This window comes from Phyllobates terribilis, unplaced genomic scaffold (assembly GCF_046119375.1).
Source record: "Phyllobates terribilis strain yellow unplaced genomic scaffold, ASM4611937v1 Scaffold_47__1_contigs__length_9908305, whole genome shotgun sequence".
In the NCBI taxonomy this organism is placed as follows: Eukaryota; Metazoa; Chordata; class Amphibia; order Anura; family Dendrobatidae; genus Phyllobates; species Phyllobates terribilis.
This window is the reverse complement of record NW_027362807.1, coordinates 4,094,967-4,121,549: the sequence shown is the minus strand read 5'-3', so window position 1 is coordinate 4,121,549 and position 26,583 is coordinate 4,094,967. Positions and strand designations below refer to the sequence as shown.

The window sequence follows — 26,583 nt, the reverse complement described above, 5'->3', positions numbered from 1 at the left end:
CCTGACTCCTCCCCTCCTGTGACCTCATCACAGCTCATGTGCGCACAGAGCAGCCATATATGTGGTGGCGGCTCTGCAGGTGGAGGTAAGTGGAGACCCCATTACTGGGCGCAGGGGGCATTAACCCCTTCAGCACGGAGACTCTTTTGGGGTCTTGTGTTGCCCCTTTATAAAAATCATAAGGTTTATGTTCTGTTTCCTGTAATAGATACATACGACCCAACTATGGAGACAGGAAGGGAGGAAACGTATTGTTCTCATAGTACAGGACCCCTTTACTGCCCCACAGTGTAATGCTCCCATTATGCCCCTTATGCAGTATGTATGATGCCCCCACACAGTGTAATGCCCCCATTATGCCCCTTATGCAGTATGTATGATGCCCCCACACAGTGTAATGCCCCCATTATGCCCCTTATGCAGGATGTATGATGCCCCCACACAGTGTAATGCCCCCATTATGCCCCTTATGCAGGATGTATGATGCCCCCACACAGTGTAATGCCCCCATTATGCCCCTTATGCAGGATGTATGATGCCCCCACAGTGTAATGCCCCCATTATGCCCCTTATGCAGGATGTATGATGCCCCCACAGTGTAATGCCCCCATTATGCCTCTTATGCAGTATGTATGATGCCCCATACAGTGTAATGCCCCCATTATGCCCCTTATGCAGGATGTATGATACCCCACACAGTGTAATGCCCCCATTATGCCCCTTATGCTGTATGTATGATGCCTCACACAGTGTAATGCCCCCATTATGCCCCTTATGCAGTATGTATGATGCCCCCACAGTGTAATGGCCCCATTATGCCCCTTATGCAGGATGTATGATGCCCCCCACAGTGTAACACCCCCATTATGCCCCTTATGTAGGATGTATGATGCCCCCACACAGTGTAATGCCCCCATTATGCCCCTTATGCAGGATGTATGATGCCCCCCACACAGTGTTATTCCCCTTATGCAGGATGTATGATGCCCCCACACAGTGTAATGCCCCCATTATGCCCCTTATGTAGGATGTATGATGCCCCCACACAGTGAAATGCCTCCATTATGCCCCTTATGCAGGATGTATGATGCCCCCACACAGTGTAATGCCCCCATTATGCCCCTTATGCAGTATGTATGATGCCCCACACAGTGTAATGCCCCCATTATGCCCCTTATGCAGGATGTATGATGCCCCCACACAGTGTAATGGCCCCATTATGCCCCTTATGCAGGATGTATGATGCCCCCACACAGTGTAATGCCCCCATTATGCCCCTTATGCAGTATGTTTGATGCTCCCACACAGTGAAATGCCTCCATTATGCCCCTTATGCAGGATGTATGATGCCCCCACACAGTGTAATGCCCCCATTATGCCCCTTATGCAGTATGTATGATGCCCCACACAGTGTAATGCCCCCATTATGCCCCTTATGCAGGATGTATGATGCCCCCACACAGTGTAATGGCCCCATTATGCCCCTTATGCAGTATGTATGATGCCCCCACACAGTGTAATGCCCCCATTATGCCCCTTATGCAGTATGTTTGATGCTCCCACACAGTATAATGTTCCCACAGTACCACCATCCCCCCACACACAGTATAATCAGTTGCGAAACTAGGATCTGATGGGCGCCTGTGCAAATTTCGACTGACGCCCCCTATCTGGTTGAAAATATGTATGCCCCTTTTCCTGGGCCCTATCCAGGTATATGCCCCCCTTATTCTGTCGCTGTTCTTTAATGTATAGAAAAAAAATAACTATTATACTCACCAGATGCGAACTTAGAAGTCATGGGGCCCCATAGCAGAAGTATAATGCACTCTCCAGGTCCTCCATACAGTATAATGCACAACCTATAGTCATCCATATAGTATACCTCACCGTCCATAGTCCTCCATGTAGTATACTATACCATCCATAGTCCTCCATATGGTATACTGCACTCCCCATAGTCCTCCATATAGTATAATGCACTCCTCACAGTCCTCCATATAGTATACTGCACAGCCCATATTCCTCCATATAGTATAAGGCACTCCCCATAGTCCTCCATACAGTATATGGCACTCCCCATATCCCCATAGACCTCCATATGGTATAAGGCACTCCTCATAGTCCTCCAGATAGTATAAGGAACTCCCCATAGTCCTCCGTATAGTATAAGGCGCTCCCCATAGTCCTCCGTATAGTATAATGCACTCCTCATAGTCCTCCATATAGTATACTGCACAGCCCATAGTCCATATAGTATACTGCACAGCCCATAGTCCATATAGTATACTGCACAGCCCATAGTCCTCCATATAGTATAAGGCACTCCCCATAGTCCTCCATGTGGTATAAGGCACTCCCCATAGTCCTCCATGTGGTATAAGGCACTCCCCATAGTCCTCCATGTGGTATAAGGCACTCCCCATAGTCCTCCGTATAGTATAAGGCACTCCCCATAGTCCTCCGTATAGTATAAGGCACTCCCCATAGTCCTCCGTATAGTGTAAGGCACTCCCCATAGTCATCCGTATAGTATAGGGCACTCCCCATAGTCCTCCATATAGTACAAGGAACTCCCCATAGTCCTCCGTATAGTACAACCCCGGAGGATATTCATTCAGTTGTTTAATGTTGTTGAAAAAAAGTAGATCACAGACATGGCACAAAACTAAAGTCATTTCAAATGGCAACTTTAGGGCTTTAAGAAACACTAAAAGAAATCAAGATAAAAAATGTGGTACTCAGTAAGGGTAATTTTTTGCAGACCAAGCAAAGGGAAAAAATGATGGAATCACTCAATTCTGAGGAAAAAATGATGGAATCATGAAAAACAAACACACAAAAGAACACGCCAATACATCACTAGTATTTTGTTGCAGCACCTCTGGCTTTAATAACAGCTTGCAGTCTCTGAGGCATGGACTTAATGAGTGACAAACAGTACTCTTTATCAATCTGGCTCCAACTTTCTCTAATTGCTGTTGCCAGATCAGCTTTGCAGGTTGGAGCCTTCTCATGGACCATTTTCTTCAACTTCCACCAAAGATTTTCAATTGGATTGAGATCCGGACTATTTGCAGGCCATGACATTGACCTTATGTGTCTTCTTTCAAGGAATGTTTTCACAGTTTTTGCTCTATGGCAGGATGCATTTTCATCTTGAAAAATGATGTCATCATCCCCAAACATCCTTTCAATTGATGGGATAAGAAAACTGTCCAAAATATCAATGTAAACTTGGGCATTTATTGAAGATGTAATGACAGCCATCTCCCCTGTGCCTTTACCTGACATGCAGCCCCATATCATCAATGACTGTGGAAATTTGCATGTTCTCTTCATGCAGTCATCTTTATAAATCTCATTGGAACGGCACCAAACAAAAGTTCCAGCATCACCACCTTGCCCAATGCAGATTCGCGATTCATCACTGAATATGACTTTCATCCAGTCATCCACAGTCCATGATTGCTTTTCCTTAGCCCATTGTAACCTTGTTTTTTACTGTTTAGGTGTTAATGGTGGCTTATGTTTAGCTTTTCTATATATAAATCCCATTTCCTTTAGGCGGTTTCTTACAGTTCGGTCACAGACATTGACTCATTTCCTTATTTGTTTTGTTGTGCATTTCCTGTTTTGGAGACATATTGCTTTAAGTTTCCGGTCTTGACGCTTTGATGTCTTCCTTGGTCTACCAGTATGTTTGCCTTTAACAACCTTCCCATGTTGTTTGTATTTGGTCCAGATTTTAGACACAGCTGACTGTGAACAACCAACATCTTTTGCAACATTGAATGATGATTTACTTTCTTGTAAGAGTTTGATAATCCTCTCCTTTGTTTCAATTGACATCTCTCGTGTTGGAGCCATGATTCATGTCAGTCCACGTGGTGCAACAGCTCTCCAAGGTGTGATCACTCCTTTTTAGATGCAGACTAACGAGCAGATCTAATTTGATGCAGGTGTTAGTTTTGGAAATGAAAATTTACAGGGTGATTCCATAATTTTTTCCTCAGAATTGAGTGATTCTATATTTTTTTCCCTCTGCTTGGTTTGCATAAAATTACCCTTACTGAGTACCACATTTTTAATCTTGTTTTCTTTTAGTGTTTCGTAAAGCCCTAAAGTTGCTATTTGAAATGACTTTAGTTTTGTGCCATGTCTGTGATCTGCTTTTTTTCAACAACATTAAACAACCGAATGAATATCCTCCGAGCCCGGTGATTCCATAATTTTTGCCAGGGGTTGTATAATGCACTCCCCAAATTCCTACATATAGTAGAAGTTTCTCCCCATAGTCCTCCGTATAGTATAAGGCACTCCCCATAGTCCTCCATATAGTATAATTCACAGCCCATAGTCATACATATAGTATAATGCACAGCCCATAGTCCTCCATAATGTATAATTCAAAACCCATTGTCATACCTGTAGTATAATGTACAGCCCATTGTCATGCATGTAATATAATGCACAGCCCATAGTCATACGTATAGTATAATGCACAGCCCATAGTCATACATGTATTATAATGCACATAATACACATCCCATAATCATACATATAGTATAATGCACAGCCCATAGTCATCCATGTAGTATAATGCACAACCCATAGTCCGTACATGTAGTATAATGCACAACCCATAGTCCGTACATGTAGTATAATGCACAGCCCATAGTCATCCATGTAGTATAATGCACAGCCCATAGTCATCCATGTAGTATAATGCACAGCCCATAGTCATACATGTAGTATAATGCACAGCCCATAGTCATACATATAGTATTATGGCCTAGGGTACCATGTACTCACTGATTTGAAAAACAACACATTATATTACCTTCACTCCGCCGCGCAGCGTATTTTTCTAGAGCTGGCAGCTGACTTCAGCATGCATGCAACAGGAGCGCATGATGTCACTTCCATTCGCCCCTAGTCAAGTGCCCGCCAAAGTCAGTGTTGATTGGTCAGCAGCGTGTATTGTGGCACACGGACCCGATGTGAGTGAAATACTAGGGATTAATGAGGATCTGGGGGGGCTGGGATATGCAAAGAAAGTAGGGAGCTGAGTAGGAGTAATAAATGTGCTAATAGTATTAAATGTCTGCTGGCAAATGCAAGAAGTCTTGCAAACAAAATGAATGAACTGGAAACTCTTATATCAGTCACAGAATACAATGTGGTGGGCATTACGGAAACCTGGCTGGATGAAAGCCATGACTGGGTGACAAACATAGAGGAATATACTACATTTTGGGACATAGTCAGCAATGGTGTGATGCAGGGATCTGTGCTAGGACCGATTCTTTTTACCTCTTTATTATTGACCTTGGGAATGGGATTGTAAGTAAAGTGTCAGTCTTTGCTGACGACAACAAGCTATGTAGGATATTAAAATCTGATCTTGACATTACAATATTGCAAAACGGATAAGGTGACTAAAAGGGCAAACACTTGGCAGATGAGGTTTAATGTAGATAAATGTAGAGTAATGCACCTAGGACGGAGTAACCCCGTTGCTGCATATACTGTACACTAAATGGGAGTATGCTCACGACTACAGAACAGGAGAAGGACTTGGGTATTCTGGCTACAAATAAGCTGAGCAGCAATACTCAATGTCGAGAAGCAGCCGCAAAAGCAAACAAAATTTTAGGATGTATAAAAGATATAACTAAAATTGCGTGATCCCAATGTATGGGATTCAGTTTTGGGCTCCACATTTTAAAAAGGATATTCAGAAGTTAGAGTCAGTTAATAGGCGGGCAACTAGATTACAAGGGATGGAGGCCTCTCATATGATGAGAGGTTGAAAAAGTTGAGCTTGTTTAGCTCAGAAAAACAACGCCTCAGATGGGATCTTATGTACATGTATAAATATATGTGTGGTCAGTACAAAGGACTACCACATCACCTATTCCTTCTAAAGACCATACTAAGGACCAGGGGGCACTCATTACGGGTGGAAGAAAGGCAATTTTGGCACCTAAACAGGAAAGGATTCTTTGCAGTCAGACTGTGGAATGCCCTACCACAAGAGGTAGTAATGACAGACACTATAACAGCTTCAAAAAAAGGGCTGGATGATTTGCTCGATACACATAACATTGTGGGTTACAGTTAAATTAGACAAAATGTACAATTGGGGGAGGAAGGTTGAACTTGGTGAACCTAGGTCTTTAGTCAGCCTACATTACTGTGTTACTATGTTGCTATGAATGTGAGTCTGAAGACACACATTTAGCTGAAACGGCTGGCGTTGTCTAGGCCCAGTCGTAGCTGTGACTGCGGTCATTAAGCTTCTAAATATAATGCTCCCACAGTACCTACAGCATATACAGTTACAAAAAAAACAAGAAAACTTACTACACCAAATCACAGAGACAATTCAGTTTAGCCGAAGGAGAGCACTTAATTTGGCCGTTTCGTGAACGGGGGTTCCTGCGTGAACGATATGTATCTCTCTACATGAACATATCCCACACATACACTCCCCCGTGATGACCTCACATGGGCCAGGTTGTGCGCTTGTCTCAGTCCTTCATGATTTTATGCAACCCCCAACTTATGTGATAATTCCACTCCGGATGATCGCAGAAGTTGTAGATTGATGCCATATTTTCCATCTGGATTTTATCTTTACTTAGAGACCAAACATGGCATAGCTGTTGTCAGTTATGTGGCCAGTGTGCATTTATGGCTCATTGGCAGGGGCTACAGTAATGAGAAAATATGTATCATTTCTCTGGCTATCTCCAGTGCTGAGCATGTATGTGTGAAGATATTCAAGGTAATCCCCTGTCAATCACTGTGTACTACGTGACGGTGATTACAGAGATCTCCATACACAGTATAATCTGACTCTTTTGAATACACTGCAGCTTGAAAAGGAGGGGGCTGAGAAGCGAGGAGTGAGATCTCCCACAGCAGCTGACAGCTACACAGGATATCCCATCCCCCAAGCCATGAGGCAGGCTCTTTGTGTAAGATACTATAATTTAATGTTGAGTTATGGGAGAACGATATGTCCCAGTGATAAACAAACCAGATTTTTGGAAACTGGAAGGAAGGGAGAATCTCACCAGCCCTTTCTCCACCGCCCAGCTAGCAAGGATAGAGAGATATGCAGCACAGCCTTTCGGAAGCCCCCAGGGCCACTGTGTTTGGTCTCCACGTATAGCAGAGGCCTAGCTGGGTCCATTGACACCAGAACCGGTTCCCTGGGACTATCCAGTAAGGAGGTATAGCCCATTTTAGTTTTGGGAGTCTCTTAACTAAGAGAGACCAGGGGAGGAAATTTGGGCGCAGCCACAAGGCCGGATTGGGAGTGATCCAGAGGGGTTAAGTACTCCTGGAACCCTGACATCATCGTCTTTGTTCCTGGGGAGGTCGTGCCATCAAGACATGTGGGACAAGTCCATCAACCAAGTGAAGGCCCACAAACCTCTCCTGTGGCAGCCCTTCCCCAGAAAGACAGGTCATCCATCTAAACCAGTAACTGACTTGTAATAACTGCCTTATACCTTTTGCACCGATGCTTTTTTGCTTGTAACTCTGACCACTGTATATGTATAACCCTTATGTATATAGTGTATTGTTTAGTGTGCCCTTATGGCGATTAAATATATAACTTAATCTTGGGCTGTTCTTTTATCTCGACCCACGAAACTTACGCCTGTTGTTCGGTCCAACGAACAAGCTACTGGACTGGTTTCTAGCCCGATATAGTCTATTATATCAAATAGAAACTGATGGTAGCTCTCCCAGGCTGACTAGGCTCTGCTTCACTGGAGCTAGTGAGCGGAGCCTCTCAGCCTATCAGGGTTGTGGGCGAGTGTGGTGCCACATCAGTGACTGAGTGGACCACCTCTACCCACTCCCTGGTTCCTTCCTGTCCCGTGTGGACAGGGAGTGTCTGCGCAAAATGTACCAACCTGACCTTACGCGTCCTTCGGGGGGGTGCGGAATGTCACGTAGGTGCAGAGGGCAGGTCCTTACCACGTGCTCCATCTGACATAACTGTGACGTCAGGTGGGAGGCGGGGTGTGAATCCATCACAAGAGGCGGCAACAGCGAGGTTCTGCGGGGTCACCCCGTTGCCACTTCTTCACATTATGTCTCATTAATATTGGATTCATATAAATTCCAATATTCTATATTTTCTTTCGGAGACATCCTGACTGCTGAACCTGTGCTGATGAAAGGAATGTGTATGCTGGGTGACCTTGGCTATTTCTAAAGAGTGTGAGATATTCCCTTTTATCCTTAAAATACCTTTTCCTGTCTGAACAAATAGTTTAATCTGCACTCTTTGTCTATGCACAATACACACCCTCATAGTCTTTCCCCTACAAGAAGAAGCTCTTGCATGTTAATTAATCTGATTCACTGTTCCGCAACATTCAATTTTTTACTGGTATTAGTTTCTTGTCTAAGTCTTAGAGACTGTCAGCTGTTTGTCTTACTAGAAAACCTTGTGCCTGCTTTAATCCTCTTACTTCACAAGGGGCGGCCTGCATGTTGATGAGGCTGGTTCACTTCACACTATAGGTAATTTGTTCAATCCTACATCTAAGAGTGTCAACTCAGATTGCAAATGACAGAGGGAAGGAGGGAGGGGGACAATTGACTTCAGAGATTTTTATTTTCTATGACATATCCAGAAAAAAAACAAACACTGTAACTGGAGACATTAGCATCAAGTCACTCCTTTATTGGTGTTCTTATTAACAAGCTTTTATAAATGAGATCTAATGTGATAAAAAGGTTACAGCCTGGGTAAGACAGAAAACTTTCATATAGATTACCAGTGATGATGTAATCAGTGAAGGACTCTGGCCAAATATGTTTCTAGAGCCATAGTAGAAGATGAAGATGTTATCCTAATCATGAAGTAGTTATTTCTTGGGTCATGTGTAATGAATAAAAACAAAAGGTGTTCACACCCCTATAGGGAAAACATATAGCTACTACCTAATTCCCCGAAGGTAAATGAACCCTAATTCAGGGATGTGTTGAAACATGACTTTTAGTTTTTCTTCTTAAAATAACTGTGATCAAAATTTTTTAAAAACACATTGGTGTGCCAGTGCCAGTCCTATACAATGTATGATCCACTGATCTATTCAGTAAGCAACGTGTTTAGATCATACCTAGCTATATATATCTGTTCATCATGACTGCAGTTCATGGCTTATTATTGAACTGAACTGAACCTATGTTGCTAATGCACTGACACCACCAATGCTGTTTAAGAGACAATCACATAGCCACCCCAAGGGCTTCCTCAGGTGGCTGGAGCTATAATGAATACAGAAATATGCTGTGACCTTTTTAAAGCCTTTGGATATGCACCATAGGTCCACAAAGAACCAATAGACTTTCCAGCACAAATCAGCCAATCACATTCTGTATTTTTCGGACTATAAGACGCACTTTTCCTCCAAAATTTTGTAGGAAAGTGGGGGGTGTGTGTTATAGTCCGATATACATAAATACTGTGGATGTGGGTGGTGGGGGAAGCGACAGCGGCGGAGGAGCGGGGCACAGGAAATGAATATTCATCGGAGTGGGGAGTAGTGAATTTCATTTTCCTTCATAGCCGTCACACTGTGCCTGCAGTGCGGCTCCTGGTATGTATGGCACCTTCATCCCTCTTCCTGGTATGTATGGCACCCTTCATCCCTGTATGTGTGGCCCCCCTCATCCTGGTATGTTTGGCACCCCCTGATCCCCCTCACGCTGCACAGAAAAAAAATAACAATTAAACTCCCCTCCTCTCTCGTCCAGAGCTGTGTCCCGCTCTTTGCTGGAATAGTCACTGCTCCCCATGCCGGGACTGTGTGCGTGGGAAGCAGTGACCATTCATTCTCCCTAATAGCGCGTACACTGTATGCACAACGCGGCTCCTGCTGGGCTCGGCGGTCACCGTGCCTGCTATTAAAGTCCATGAATATCCATGGGCTTTAATAGTGGGCACGCTGACCACCGAGCGCATCAGGAGCCGCGCTGCGGCTACAGTGTGCGCGCTATTAAGGTGAGTGAATGATCACTGCTCCCCACGCACACAGTCCTGGTGTGGGGAGCAGTGACTATTCCGGCAGAGCATCTCGCTGCTTGAGGGCGCATGGCAGTTACGCCATGCGCGGCTCACACAGTGAGATCCCTGTCGGCAACAGAGCTGGACGCAGTGCTGGAGGAGAGAGGAGGTGAGTATGATTGTTTTTTTGTTTTTTTTGTGTAGCGTGACAAAGCGGGATGAAGGGGGCCGTACATACCGGAATGAGGGGGGCCATACATACCGGGATGAAGGGGGCCATACATACCGGGATAAAGGGGGCCATACATACAGGGATGAGGGGGGCCATACATACAGGGATGAAGGGGGCCATACATACAGGGACCAGGATGAGGGGGGCCACACATACAGGGATGAAGGGTGCCATACATACCAGGAAGAGGGATGAAGGTGCCATACATACCAGGATGGGTGTGAGGGGGGCCATACATACCAGGAAGAGGAATGAAGGTGCCATACATACTAGGATGGGTGTGAGGGGGACCATACATACCAGGATGAAGGGTGACATACATACCAGGAAGAGGGATGAGGGGTGCCATGCATACCAGGATGGTGGATTGGGGTGCCATGCATATCAGGATGCAGATGGGGGCCATGTATACCAGGATGGGGGATATTAACAGAATTGGGGGACATTACTCCTATAACAGTGTCAGCAGCAGACCCCCTCCCCCTTAACAGTGGATCATGATCACATTTTTTGCTTATAAATTTTTTTTTATTTTCCTCCTCTAAAACCTAGGTGCGTCTTATGGTCCTAAAAATACGGTATATATCGCATATGCTTAGCAAATCTCATAACTGATACAATGACCAATCGTGACAGTTATGTATTACTTTCCCAAGATGCCTCATCTCAGAGAGCCTATGATTCACCACCGCATCAGATGCCAAGGGGGGACCAACCTATATCCTAGGACCTGATAGGTGTTCCCGTGTCCACTTGCAGCGTCGATAGCCCGTGTACGCTGATGTCAGGTTATTTACCTTTTTCCCTATTGGATAACAGAGCCAGCCACTCATCGCATGCCATGTCTCGCCCTCTGATAGGTGAGTGTCAAATGACATCGCTCTCCATGGGTAATGGAGCCGGCCACTCATCGCATGCCACGTCTCGCTACCTGATAGGTGCGCGTCAGATGACATCACTCTCCATGCGGTGACATCACCAGACATGCGCACTCACCAAAATTCCAAACTCAGGACACATTGTGTTTCAATAACAAACTGCGCATGTCCTCAAATCTCTTAAAGAGACATGATCCACATATGCAGAAAAGGAGAGATAGACAAATAATCATCATCTCTCCCTATCAGCGTTATTCATTACTCAAATCGAATGTCTGTGAACTATATAGAATAGTTGCAGGGACACAATATTTATATAAATATGAATAAATTCTCTATGCTAATCTCATTAATTACTCAGATCAATTTCATATAAGCCATAAATTAATCAGTTGAAATTGTCTAAATCCTACTATTTACATAAAAAAATTAATTGCTGGTTTACTCTCAAAAGGTTGTAACACTAACCATCAGACATATTTCCATATATCCTAATAAGTCTTGTTATCACAAAAACTTATATATAATTAACTCAATAAATTAATCATCTACTAGTATGTTGTTATTCAACATTCATAGTGTAAATAGGCATAATTCATTCATGTCACTCATATAAATGCTCCTATAGGAAAGCACTATAGCTAAATAAATCCTTCATTAAGCCCCATAGGACTACGTGAATTAAGCTTATAGATCCATCTAGCTTTTTCCCTCAAACATAATTGGTCAAGGTTACCTTTCCTAGGGCCAAGGGTCATTTTACAAATGCCCCAAAATAGCAGTTCCAGGGGTTTTTCTGCATGTAAACCTCTCATATGCTTTGAGAGAACCGTATCTGCACCAGTATTAATAGAGCTAAGATGGTTAGATATTCTCCTCCTAACCTCCTGGATGGTCTTCCCTACATACCATTTAGGGCAGGGACATTTCACTACATAAATTATCCCCTTAGATCTGCAATTAATTTGGTCCCTAACGAAATACTCATGTCCATCAGTTGGATTCGTAAAAGTCGTAACCCGAGTCATATATTTACTAAAGGAGCAGCCCCTACAAGGATCGGAGCCTCCATGATGTTTCGATTGCCAACTCAGAATACTGCCTGCTCCTCCTAAAATTTCTGTAATTGAGGAAATCCCTCAAATTTTTCCCTATATGGAAGGTAATTTCCGGATGTCCACCAACAATCGCCCTCAAATCGGCATCAGCTGAGAATATAGGCCATTACTTCCGCATGATGTTATACACTGTGCTTGTCTGATCATCATAGTTTCCTATATGTCAGACTCTATTATTCTCTGGTGCATTCCTCTTGGGGCATAGCAGCGAATCCCTATTAGTTGTCTTAGCCCTATTAAAGACTTTGTATAGCACCTGTTTCGGATATCCCCTTGCTGTAAATCTTGAGAATAGATTCCTACTCTCTTGGATAAAAGTATCCTCATCCAAACAATTATGTCTCGCACGCAGGTATTGACCTACCGGTATACCTGCTCTCAACACCCTGGGGTGCCAGCTATCCCAATGAAGGAGATTGTTGGTGGGGGTCGGCTTACGAAATATGTCCATATGAATATTACAGATCCCATCAATTTGGTTTGTCAGGTCAAGGAAATTGATCCTCTTAAAACCGATTTCATGGGTAAAGAACATTCCAATCCGATTCTTATTCAAAATAGATACAAAATCCCAAAAAAATCTGTCACCATCCCACAAAATCAAAACGTCAATGAACTTACCCCAAAATAAAATGTGACTAGTATGAAAACTGAAATCCTCATTGAAAACGTGTTGGTCCTCCCACCACCCCAAAAATAAATTTGCAAAGGTTGGGACACATGTTCCCATTGCGGTCCCTTTCTTTTGATAGTAGTAAAATATATCATCAAAGGTGAAAAAATAATGCGTAAGTACGAATCCTAAGAGTGACAAAACAAGAGTTATGTGATAAGAATTGTCTACTCTTCATATTTAAAAAAATACGCAATTGTCCCAATGCCCAGCTCATGGTTGGTATTACTGTAGAGGGCCTCCACGTCCAGACTAGTCAGAATGATGGTATCAGATACAGTAATATCACTTAGTTTAGAGACTAGATCTTTTGTGTCACTTATAAATGAGGGTAATGCATGAAGAAATGGTGTTAAAATTTCGTCAAGATATGTACTCGCGCTCTCTGTCAAGTGGACTTCAAGCACTTCATGCTTCCCTCTGCCGAGAAGCTTTTTGGAGAAAGAAATTTCATTCTCCAGCAGGACCTGGCACCTGTCCACACTGCCAAAAGTACCAATACCTGGTTTAAAAACAACATCATCACTGTGCTTGATTGGCCAGCAAACTCACCTGACCTTAACCCCATAGAGAATCTATGGGGTATTGGGAAGAGAAAGATGAGAGACACCAGACCCAACAATGCAGATGCGCTGAACGCTGCTATCAAAGCAACTTGGGCTTCCATAACACCTCAGCAGTGCCACAGTCTGATCGCCTCCATGCCACGCCGCATTGATGCAGTAATTGATGCAAAAGGAGCCCCAACCAAGTATTGAGTACATTTACTGAACATGCATTTCAGTAGGCCAACATTTCGTGCTGACTTTGGTCTTGATAAAACAAAGGACCTACACCAGCAGATGACATGGCTTCCCAAAACATCACTGATTGTGGAAACTTCACACTAGACCTCAAGCAGCTTGGATTGTGTGCCTCTCCATTCTTCCTCCAGATTCTGGGGCCTTGATTTGCAAATGAAATGCAAAATTTACTTTCATCTGAAAACAACACCTTGGACCACTGAGCATCAGTCCAGGTCTTTTTCTCCTTGGCCCAGGTAAGACGCTTCAGGCGTTGTCTATTGGTCTTGAGTGGCTTGAGACAAGAAATGCGACACTTGTAGCCCATGTCCTGGATACGTCTGTGTGGTGGCTCTTGAAGCAATGAATCCAGCAGCAGTCCACTCCTTGTGAATCTCCCCCAAATTTTTGAATGGCCTTTTCTTAACAATTCTTTCAACCGGTTATCCCGGTTGCTTGTGCACCTTTTTCTATCACACTTTTTTCTTCCACTCAACTTTCCATTAATATACAACCCCTGGCAAAAATTATGGAATCACTGGGCTCGGAGGATGTTCATTCAGTTGTCTAATGTTGTTGAAAAAAAAGCAGATCACAGACATGGCACAAAACTAAAGTCATTTCAAATGGCAACTTTAGGGCTTTAAGAAACACTAAAAGAACACTCCAATACATCACTAGTATTTTGTTGCACCACCTCTGGCTTTAATAACAGCTTGCAGTCTCTGAGGCATGCACTTAATGAGTGACAAACAGTACTCATTAGGGTAGGGTCTGAGCACATTGCTTACTGAATAGTTCAGTGGATCATACATTGTATAGGACTGGCACTGGCACACTGATGTGTTTTTATCAAATTTTGATCAGTTATTTTAAGAAGAAAAAATAAAAGTCATGTTTTAACACATCCCTGAATCATTTACCTTTGGGTAATTAGGTAGTAGCTACGTGTAATGAATATCTCCTTAAGTATTGCTAATGCCGATTCCAGTGCCAGTAAATGAGACAAGAATTAGCGTTATGGAAGATGAGTCTATGAGAAAAGTGTTCAGCTGCAGACTCCAAGGAAGAAACTGCTTGTTGTCTGTGGCCTAAAATATATAGGTTTTATTAGTAGATGACAGGGAAAAAAGTAGAATGTTGTAAACTAATAAAAATACCATGGTTGCTTGGGTCCTCCTCCAGTCTCTTCATTTCCTGGTCAATCCCAACGTACTTGTGATTCCTACAGCTAATCAGTTGCCAAAGCAGTGGCCAACTTAGCCAATGATTGGGAGCATGGAGGAGATGTCCTTTTCTGCAATTCAACTTATGTTCCAATCCATACAAGACTAGAGAATATAACATCTACACGTTCTATCTCCTGATATATTTCCCCTTATTGTCTCCAGTAATTGTATTATTACACAGAATTCTTTATGATGTTCCATCACTTTCCTATTTAGGACATCTTCTATATTAAGAGAATTTTTCTGAATCACCTATCAAGGATGGATATTGACAGAGACAAGATGGCGGAGAGGATATTACACCTCACCCTAGAGATCCTCTTCCGGCTTACTGGAGAGGTGAGAGATTCTGATGACGTCACATTACATCATTCTTATCTATGGGAATAACATATGGACAGAACTGGAGAGGTGAGGACTCTGGAAATGTCTGTAGTGATATTTATTATTGTGTCTCTCCATAACCAGGATTACACAGTAGTGAAGAAGACCTCTAGTGAGCGCTGCCAGGCCCCTGTGTCTGAGGGATGGGGAAGACCCCTGAGCCCAATCACGGGACCTCCACCTCACCCCCTGATACATGAGGACATCAATGACCAGAAGATCCTAGATCTCACCTACAAGATGATTGAGCTGCTGACTGGAGAGGTGACACTTCTGGGAATGCTGGGACATTATTAGTAATTATATGAAGGGATCGGGGGGATGACGATATCATTGTATGTGTCAGGTTCCTATAAGGTGTCAGGATGTTGCTGTCTATTTCTCCATGGAGGAGTGGGAGCATTTAGAAGGACACAAAGATCTGTACAAGGACATCATGGAGGTTCCCCAGCCCCTCACATCACCAGGTAATAGACAGGACTAAATACACACTGCCTATAATTATCTGTATGTAAAGAATGAATTCAGTCCCTGTATGTGTTTCCTCCAGATCTATCCAGTAAGAGGACAACATCAGAAAGATGTCCCCGTCCTCTTCTTCCACAGGACTGTAAGCAAGAAGATCCCAATGTTCCACAGGATCATCAGGTAGATGGAGAGAAGGTGTCATGAGATCTCCCCTATGCTTGTGCTCAGTCTTGTTTTATCCACCAGTATTATATCTTTTATATTTGTGTAATGAGATCGGTGGAGATGGCAGGATTAGAGCTGATCATAGATGTGACTTCTCCATCTGTCTGTGACTTTTACATTATTTGTTTCAGGGTGAAGATCTGACCCATATTAATACTACAGAGACATATGTGAGGGATGATGAGCAGTGTAAAGAGGAGATTCCTACATATGACTACCCAGGTGAGTAGTAACCACTAAATACAGAAAAATCACAGATTCTTCTCAGTCACTGGCTGTGGCTGCTTTATCAGTCGGATAGTCCAATCATATCTCAATCGTGTGATCACCATTTTGCCGCTAGACTACAACATTCGCCTCCAAATGAAAAATTGTTCTAATTACTTGGTGAAATTGTGAAAGCCCTTTTCTATAGATCTTACAACCTGAAGGATCCACCTACCCCCTGGGTTTAGAAGACGCTGACCGTTACCTGCCCAGATCTGTGAACTACAAAGCCAAATGACAGCGTACGTAGAATGTGCGGACAAGTGAGAAAATCACTTGAAGAAAAATATTATGATGGGCCTGTAAGAGAAAGCGGAGGGTAATGATGCTGTTGGCTTCCTAGAACCCTGATATCTTATTGGATGAATCTACCTTCTCTCCCTTCTGTGCTGCTGAATGTGCTCATATGGTCCCTACAAGACCAGGTCCAGTCTTTCTGGCCAAACTTCACTTTTATGATCGACAACATTAAATGTGCAGTGAGGGCCAAGTGTGAATTTCTGTACAATAACAACAGAGTTTCCCTTTATCCTGAGTTTACAATTTCTATTGCAAACCAACTAACTTCAAACAGGATTGTGATAAACTATACAAAAAACATTACACCTGTGCCATGATATATCTCTAAGCTGTGCGTGGCTGATGGCTGTAATATACATTTATTCACGCCTGCAGGAGATGTGTTGGCTCCAGCCCTGGTGTCATGGATTCACTCCACATCATAAATTACATTATGTTTTCATCCTAAGGAATTCAGATTACTGCACAATCTCTCCTGAAATGGGGGCGCTAATACTTTCTCTACTCTTCTGGTCAGGACTCCCAGTAACGCCAATGGTCCACCATAAATGAATCCAACTCCGGTTTAGTGTTGGAGTTCTCCCCTCATACATAGGATGTAACATTTTTTTATTCATGTCTTTTTTATCCCTGGTTCCTTTTGTTTCATAGTTTAAAGTGGGATCGGCCGGCCTCACTTAATGTTTAACTCCCTGGTAGTCTTTCATAAAAGATCTCCATTGCCTCTTCCAAATGCCCGAGTTCTGAATTTAAGACACCTCATCTCTGCACTATCATAACAAGTTCTCTTTAAATGTCTAACATTTCTTCTTGAAACTCCATGTGACAGAAAATATTGTCTCTTACGATAGTTTAGATTCCTAAGAGCCGCCGAGCCCCATACTCTAATTACCAGAGAGGTTTCACCACTAGTTACTCATTTTTACTGATGAAGACTGTTGAGTTTGATCATTTCAGTTGACGTGTCATTATTAGTGTTAAGCGAGCATGCTTGTTTAACCCTTTAAACGAGCACGCTTGGGTGCTCGGTGAGTATTTTCGTCGTGCTCGGCGTCTATGTTTGAATCGCCACGGCTGCATGTCTTGAGGCTGTTAGACAGCTGTGACACTTGCAGGGATTTCCTGTTTGTTAGACAGCTGTGACACACACAGGGATTGCCTAACAGCCGTGACACATGCAGCTCAAACATAGATGCCGAGCATGCTGCAAATACTCAGAGAGCACCTGAGCACGGGTGAGCATCTGAGCACGTGCTTGTTTAAAGGGGTAAATGAGGATGCTCGCTCAACACTAGTCATTATCTATGGTCACATTTTTTGACTACAGTAGTTAGTGTCCAAAATAATTTGATTTAACCACTTCCCGCAGACAGTTTTATGTTGCTAATCAGGCTCCATTTTTCAAATCTGACGTGTGTCACTTTGTGGTGATAACTTTGGAATTCTTTACAAAGGATAATAGGAAACAAATGGACCTTAAAAATTATTTTCCAACTTCTCTTGAAACCGACAATACCCTATATACGGTCGTACACTACTGTCTGGGCACATGGCAGGTTAAGAAGTGGAGGAGAGCCATTTAGCTGCTTGAATGCAGATCTTGCTGGAATAGATTGCAGACATAATGTATTGGGGACACTGTTCATGGTCACCTGACAGCTCAGAAAATGGCTACCACGAACAGGGTTGGTGCTATCTACTCCCGTTTTTCAGATCCCAGGGATTGCTTGGCTCAACATTCTTTAACCCCCTTACATGGATCTGGACTTACAAAGAGACCCCTAGGCTTGGGCCACGGTATTACCTGCTATTCTGTGTTGTGAGATGGCAAGAAGAATAGTCAGGTTGCCGGGTCAGAACCATGAGGGCAGAGAAAAATCAGAAAACACGAGTATTCAGTAAATGGGCCGAGGTCACAACCGGAAACAAATACACAAGATGGGAGATGAGCACAGGGGACAGAACCAGAGGAGAACAAGGCTGTATCTGGCAGCTTCCGGCAATATACTCCGAACTTTAGTAGGGTGTGGTGCTTTCCAGTTGGCTGAAGCACGGAGCGAGATGTGCCCTTAGTCATAGGATATCCTATAACTAAGGGCCCATCTCGGTGCCAGAAACACATAAGGAAGTTTGATTTTAACTCGGTTTTAATGATGCACTAATAAAGAATCAATTTTTACCTGGATGGTGATGCTGAATTACGTTCCTCCCCCCTCCTTCCTTGATTCAGACATAAGCACTGACCTAAAAAGGTGCAGGGACATGTGACACAAATAATTTTTAATGTTTTGACCCTGCCAGAATCTTATTTATAATGTCGCTGTGAAAAAAGAGAAAAAATCTATAAATGTCAAAACACGCATACATATTTACTTATATACCGAAGTTATATACATAAGGCTTTCACATGTTCATCATCAATGTGCGACAGTTACAAGTACAATCTTCAGCGGCTTCTAGGACATCCGTCCTGCAGGTAAGTATTGCTGATATTCTGGGCGCATGGTTAGTCATTGGTAAAAAATGGGACAATGGAAGCAAAAAGATTAATGATTAAGTGGAGGAGCAATGGAGCCGGAGGAGGACCAAGGAGTAGAATGATAGAGCTTAGATGGTAAAGAAGTTAGGTATCAGGGCAGTGACATAAGGAAAATGGGTCACCAAATAGATGAGTATAAAGGCATGTTAGGTATAGGACAGAGACATATGAGGAATAGTGTTGAGAGAATCTGTTTGACATTTCAAATTTGTGTTCGTGTGCGGGGTTCCGAATTGTTCTCGCCAAAAAATCGGCTCCACCCATGAACATCCCTGATTTTCCACGCTGTCACGCAGATGACAGCTGCGTGACAGCGTGGCAAATTAGGGATGTTCATGGGCGGAGCCGATTTTTTGGCGAGAATAATTCGCAACCCCGAACACGAATTTGAAATGCCGAACAAATTCGCTTAACACTAATGAGGAATATAGGTCCCCACTTAGATAAGTAATAAAGCTTTTTAAGTAACAGTTAGAGACATATAGGGAGTACAGGTGCCCAAACAGATCAGTATAGAGGCATGTTGTATGATCTTGCCTGGTGGCTTGCTTGACTGCACAAAGTATGCTGGGTGGGTACCTTTAATGGAGCTGTGAACAGCTCGTGCATCTGTCTCTGGTTGAGAATGAAGGGTTTATGTATGTTTCCGCCATTACCACCGGACCGGAAGTGCGTGTGCTCAAACCCGCCCCCCAGAAGTTGCGTCAAGGGCGGGTGATGTGGCAGGGAGAGTGGGTCTTTTGGGGCGGGCCCGTCCCCCATAGGGCCATGTCACATGTGTAGCGTAACCATGGCGACAGATGAAACCCGCGCATGAGCTCTAGGTTATATGCAATAGTTATTTTATGTTGTCATCACGGTGCATCGATGAGGGGCAAAAGTGAGGTTGATCTGGGTGGGAGAATAAAACGACTTGTGCTGGTTGGATCAAATGGTGCCCGGGATTAAAGCAGTAATGGAGGGGGGTGTAAGGAATGTATGGAGTCCTGTATTAAACTATAGAGTGTGAGGCCATGTTTTTTTTGTATGTAATTAGGTTTGCAAGAATAATACATGGGAGTTGTGTGTAAGAGGGTGAGGAAGGGAAGGGGTGGAGAAGGAAATCAGTGGGGGGGGGGGGTGAGAGGGGAAGGGGGTTTGAGGAACTCACCTGGCGAGAAGGAATAGGAGTAGGTTGTAGAGCTGATCTAGTGTGTTTTGAAAAAAGATTAATCAGGTTAGCCAATCTATTTCACAGTTGAGTCCCTGTGTCAGTGTCTGGAGGGTGTGTATCCAGAACCACTCCTGTTGTTTAAGGAGTTTGATATGGTTACCATCTCGTCTGGGTTCTTTTTCAATCACCTGGAACCTGAGTTGTGATACTGTATGCCTGGCGCTGGAGAAATGATAGGGTAGTGGTAACCAAGTTTTGCCGCAACGAATCGTGGAATTATGGCTGGCAATGTGGTCCCTGATGTGTTAAGTAGTTTCCCCTACGTATAGTAGACAACATTTGATTACATATACCACCACGTTAGATTCTCTGCAGAATGAATGAGGACAGGCATGGTGAAAGAAGTAGACATCGCAGGAGTAGATCTCAGAGGAAATGGGACACACGCCCTAATATGACAAAATGGCAGAAAACCAGAGTAGTAGAAATTCCCATAAGGTGACTCCATTTTGGATTTTATAACCCTCAGTGAAATAATCTATAGTAGTAGTGACTATTTTGACTCCACAGCCACTTTCCGGAAATTAGCACACAGTGGATGTTGGAACGTGAAAATTGAAAATATACTATTTTATTGCCCAACACATACCAGATTGTGCTCCAGGAGACACAGACATCATAAATGAAGTGGGTTCTTCTCACTATAGTAATGCCAAATACATGGATGATAAATGTGGTTTGGACACACTGCAAGGCTCAGAAGCGAGGGGGAGATCTGACTTTGGGAGAGTGGATATTGCTGGATTGGTTTATGGAAGCCATGTTGCTTTTCAAGAGCCTCTCAGACCAGTGCCGTAACTATAAACTTCGGGGCCCCGGGGCAAAACTTCATTGTGGGGCCCCTCAATATTTCAATCACTAGAGGTTGTGCGTAACGTGGTGAAGCCTGCTACGCATTGTTGTATACAACACACAGGCTTCACCACGTTCCGCAAGACCTTTAATAGATTTTCTTGTTTATGATGCAAGTTTTAGAAGTTAAATATTCAGTGAATATGTTTGGAAAATTAATAAGGTGAATAATTCCAAATATTGCACAATTTTAAAATAACTGTATATGTTTATTAAATAGCAGGGCTTCTCACAGTTTGTCACAGAGATATGTGTCTGCTGAGACTGTCTCCTCTCAATGATGCTGAGAGTTTGTTACAGTCAGTGTGCACTGTGCCTTGCCAACTCTCTGTGATCTCCAGACTAACATATTGTTACAAATCTTGTGCTATGAGACTCTCCAGGCCAGTGCAGGTTTCCATTCATTGACAGCTGGCAGAGCTCCTGGAAATTATTGAAATGATAGTCTCTCCTGTCCTCCGGGTGACATTGTCTGACAGGAATATAGGAGCTGGGTATTTTATGAGAAATTAAAGTTTTAAAATACAATTTTTTACCATCAGTTTGGGGCCCCTTGGGTGGTTGGGGCCCCGGGGCAGTGCCCCGGCTGTAGTTACGGCCCTGTCTGAGACCCTAATAATGTGGAAACTTCTTTTTTTCCTTTGACAGATGATGGATCTGAGTAGGGACTTGTTTTTTGTGAGATGAGTAGAAGTTTCTATTGGTATTATTTTCACCTACATAACATTGTTTGGTGGCTTTATATTCCATATTTGGGAGGCAGAATTAACAGACAGTTGAACACCACGGTCTACTGGTTCATCCTATGAGGTTTTCTATTAGACTGTGAACTGTCATTGTCTTGGTGAATCATTCAATGTTTTTACATAACTTGCCATTCCTACAGACACTTTAAGTAGATATGTTCAAAAATTCAAGGATATTTTATTCAAAAATAGTAATTTGTTTTATTTTTCGCAGATGACTGTACCCAGAGATCAGAGGGACAGCTGACATCTTCAATTTTTAAATCGGAAGATCTTGAGATCCCACGTAATACAACTGAAGTGAATGCCATTACTCCAGATATACCATCATCCTTTCACACAAAAGATTTGTCATTTGATTCTTTAAAACAGGTCCTGTCTTCTGATTTATTACTGACTACTAAGGAAAATCATAGCCACAAAAGAGGCATTAAGAACCAAACTGCTCCTAAAGCAAAGAAGCCATTATCAGAATATGGAAATAGTCATCAAAAAATGTATACAGCAGGGAATAGATTTTTTTGTTTCAAGCATGGGAAATGTTTTAACCAGAAATCCAATCTTGTTAGTCACCAGAGAAGTCACATAGCAGAGAAACCATTTTCATGTTCAGAGTGTCAGAAATGTTTTACAGAGAAATCCACTCTTATTTCACATCAGCGAATTCACACAGGGGAGAAGCCATTTTCATGTTCAGAATGTGGGAAATGTTTTACAGAGAAATCAAGCCTTACCAAACATCAGAGGACTCACACAGGGGAGAAGCCTTATTCCTGTTCAGAATGTGGAAAATGTTTTGCAAGGAAATCAAATCTTATAGCACATCAGAGAACTCACACAGGGGAGAAGCCATTTTCATGTTCAGAATGTAGAAAATGTTTTACAGAGAAATCAAGTCTTACCAAACATCAGAGAACTCATACAGGGGAGAAGCCTTTTTCATGTTCAGAATGTGGGAAATATTTTGAAAAGTCAAATCTTATCAAACATCAGAGAACTCACACAGGGGAGAAGCCTTTTTCATGTTCAGAATGTGGGAAATATTTTACAGAGAAATCAAGTCTTACCAAACATCAGATAACTCACACAGGGGAGAAGCCTTTTTCATGTTCAGAATGTGGGAAATATTTTGCAAAGAAGTCAAATCTTATCAGACATCAGAGAACTCACACAGGGGAGAAGCCTTTTTCATGTTCAGAATGTGGGAAATATTTTGCAAAGAAGTCAAATCTTATCAAACATCAGAGAACTCACACAGGGGAAAAGCCTTTTTCATGTTCAGAATGTGGGAAATGTTTTGTAGATAAATCAACTCTTGTTAGTCACCAGAGAACTCACACTGGGGAGAAGCCATTTTCATGTTCAGAATGTGGAAAATGTTTTGTGAAGAAAATATCTCTTCTCAGTCACCAGAGAACCCACACAGGGGAGAAGCCTTTTTCCTGTTAAGAATGTGGGAAATCTTATACAAGGAAAACGAGTCTTATCGCACATCAGAAAACTTACACAAGGGAGAAGCCATTTTCATGTTTAGAATGTGGGAAATGTTTTGCAAAGAAATCAAATCTTATCAGACATCAGAAAACTCACATCAGGGAGAAGCCTTTTTCATGTTCAGAATGTGGAAAATGTTTTTACCATGAATCAGATGTTGTTATACACTAAAGAAGCCACAAAGGGGAGAAGCCATTTTCTTGTTTAAAATGTGGGAAATGTTTTACAGAGAAATCAAATTTTATCAGACATCAGAGAACTCACATAGGGGATAAGCCTTCTTCATGTTCAGAATGTGGGAAATGTTTTAACCAGAAAGTTCATCTTGATAGCCACCAGAGAACCCACACGGGAAAACGTCGCAACTACACCCAACTGGTCTCTGTATAGACTAAAAAGGCCCTAGCTGCACAACTTAAAACACCACCTCGGATCTAACTCTGTAATAGGCCGCTGAGGGGTTTCTTGTACCTTCTGAGGAATCAGAGGAGAGGTCGCAACACATTGTCAACAAGGGGAAAGGAAAGTGAGAAGTAAGATACAAAAACCATGGGTGAGAAACTAAGATACATTCATATAGGGCAAAGAAGGCAAGCTAAGGAGAATCAAAAATAAAAGGAACAAGTATAACCTCCCAGAAGCCTAACTGGTAGAAGGAAAAGCTGCTGGGAGGGAAAGCAAACAGATGGGGAGGATAGTTTCACCTTTGATGAAACTTACAAAATTCATCCTCACCCACAATTACTGTGAATTTGATAACCACACATATCTACATGAGACTGGTACAGATATAGGAAGTAAAATGGCTTAACAGTATGCAAATTTTCATGGTCAAGCTTGAAAGTGACTTCATGTCCTCACATCACATCAGGCCTCTGGCCTACTACCGTTACATTGACGATAGTTTAATCATCTGGACAGAGTCTGAGCAACAGCTAAAGATGTTCCTTGATCTGATTTAATCAATTTCATCCCACCGTCAACTTAACACTCAACTACTCCTGTACTGAAATTAACTTTTTGGACACCATCATTAAGTTGCAGAACAATGAAATAGAGACGTCCGTGTACCAGAAGCCAATTGACCTTCCAACATACCTTAAATGGGTCAGTTTCCATCCAAAACACACAATCTCCACTGTCTACAGCCAAGCCATTAGAAAAAATCGGATATGTTCCAATACTATGGACAGAGACAAATACCTTGGTGGCCTCTGAAACACCTTTTTGAAGCAGGGCTACCATCAAACAACAATTGAAAACCAGATTGCAAAAGCCATCAGACTATCAATCATGTCCTACATTTCAAAACTAAACAAGAGAGCAACCGGGTGCCTCTCGTAGTCACTTACAATCCAAATCTGGAGGTGTTAATGGGAGCTGCACGGAAATTACAACTATTATTACAAAAAGATGCCTGATTACAATCTATATTTTGAGACCTCCTACTTCTGTGATTTAGGTAGCCACCAAATCTAAGAAGCTTCATTGTCAGAAGCTCCCTGTCCTCTCCAACAGCTTCAGGTACCTTTCCCTGCAGCCAGAAAAAATGTAAAACCTGTCCATTTATAATAACCACAGACAAGATGAAGATCCACAACTCACATCAGGAGACAACCACAAGATCCCAGGTACTTTCAGCTGCATCATATCTAATGTAGTGTACTTAATTATATGTTCCAAATGTTCAATTGGGGGTCTGCATGTAGGGAAAACAGGGCAAAAACTTAGAACAAGGATGAATTCTCATCGCCACACAATAAAAGAAAAAAGAACAGATCTACCTATGGCCAAACATTTTTGTATCCTTGATAACCGCATCATGGACATGAAATTACTTGTATTAAAATGTAACTTCAAATCTCAGAGAGACCAAAAAAATTTGCGAGTACAAGCTTATGACAATCTTTGACACACTCACAGAGCAGCAATGAATGTATCGTATGGATTTATGTCTTTCTACATCAACTAAGGAATGTGCTCCTCAGACCGTTTTGGGAGTTTTACAATCATGGACCAGACCTCAATCACAGGACAGTAAAACTTTCACACTCCTTATCTATGAACTGTTCCAATATTTACAGCCACAACGACTTCTCCCTCTCCCATACTGATAGTTCTTCTTCACGTCACTTGTCTTATCTATTGCATTATTCCTGTGCCCTGCTGCGTATAAATATGTGACTCTTTAGATTGTGTTATAGTATGCCTGATGAAGAGATCTGAGTAGTCTCGAAAGCTTGAAATTTGTTACCATCTTTTCAGTTAGCCATTAAAGGGTATCAACCCCTGAGGACTCTCAAACCTTAATATTTTTCTATCTACTGGCTAACACGATACTATGATATATATTTTTTGCGAAATTTTTGCTAAACTTGAGAAATGTGTTTTTTTTTCTGTTCAGGAACTTTCATTCATGGGTGTTACGGGTCCGGGTGGTGGAACCTCTGTGCTTTGGTGCAAGGAGGGACCAGAGGGGCGTAACTAAGTGCCTACTCGGACCGACCCAAGTCACACGGCGGCTTAGTCGACTCCGTGAACCAGGGAGGGACCGGGCAGGTGAACCAGGTGCCACTCTAGGACCGACCTTGTGTGATAGCAGGTGACTCCCATGGGTCAGATGACCGGTACAGCGGATGAGCACGGCAGGAAGGCTGGCGGGTGATCCGGGTAGATAAGCAGGCAGGTATGGCTGATAGCCAGACAGGTGCTCCGGGTAGGCAAGCAGGCGGGTGCAGCAGATAGCCAGACAGGTGCTCGGGGCAGGCAAGCTGGCGGGCAACGCAGGTAACTGGCAGGTGCTCCAGGTAGATAGATTGGAGGGCATGTCAGGTAACTGGCAGGTGCTCCAGGTAGGCAGGCTGGCGGGCACAGCAGGTAACTGGCAGGTGCTCCAGATAAGCAGACTGGCTGGCACGGCTGATAGACTGGCAGGCAGGATTGTTATACAGACTGGCGGGCAAGGCTGACGCAGCGGGACCTGAGGGCTGAAGAAAGTGTTAGCACTAGTGTTGAGCATTCCGATACTGAAATATCGGGTATCGGCCGATATTCGCGGTATCGGAATTCCGATACTTAATTCCGATACTATTGCAATATCGTATACCGGAATCGGAAGTTCCCATAATGCAATGAGACATT

The 26,583-nt window shown here is 42.9% G+C and overlaps 1 protein-coding gene across 1 annotated transcript; it reads left to right on the top strand.

Moving 5' to 3' along the window:
- Positions 1–25,733, top strand: LOC141191538 (uncharacterized). The gene is made up of 7 exons (XM_073661433.1): positions 1–85; positions 15,171–15,293; positions 15,423–15,602; positions 15,685–15,805; positions 15,889–15,986; positions 16,163–16,253; positions 22,163–25,733. Exons 2-7 carry the CDS (start codon positions 15,216–15,218, stop codon positions 23,395–23,397), a joined length of 1,803 nt encoding a protein of 600 aa, XP_073517534.1. The 5' UTR covers positions 1–85; positions 15,171–15,215; the 3' UTR covers positions 23,398–25,733.
- The last annotated feature ends 850 nt before the right edge of the window (positions 25,734–26,583 follow it).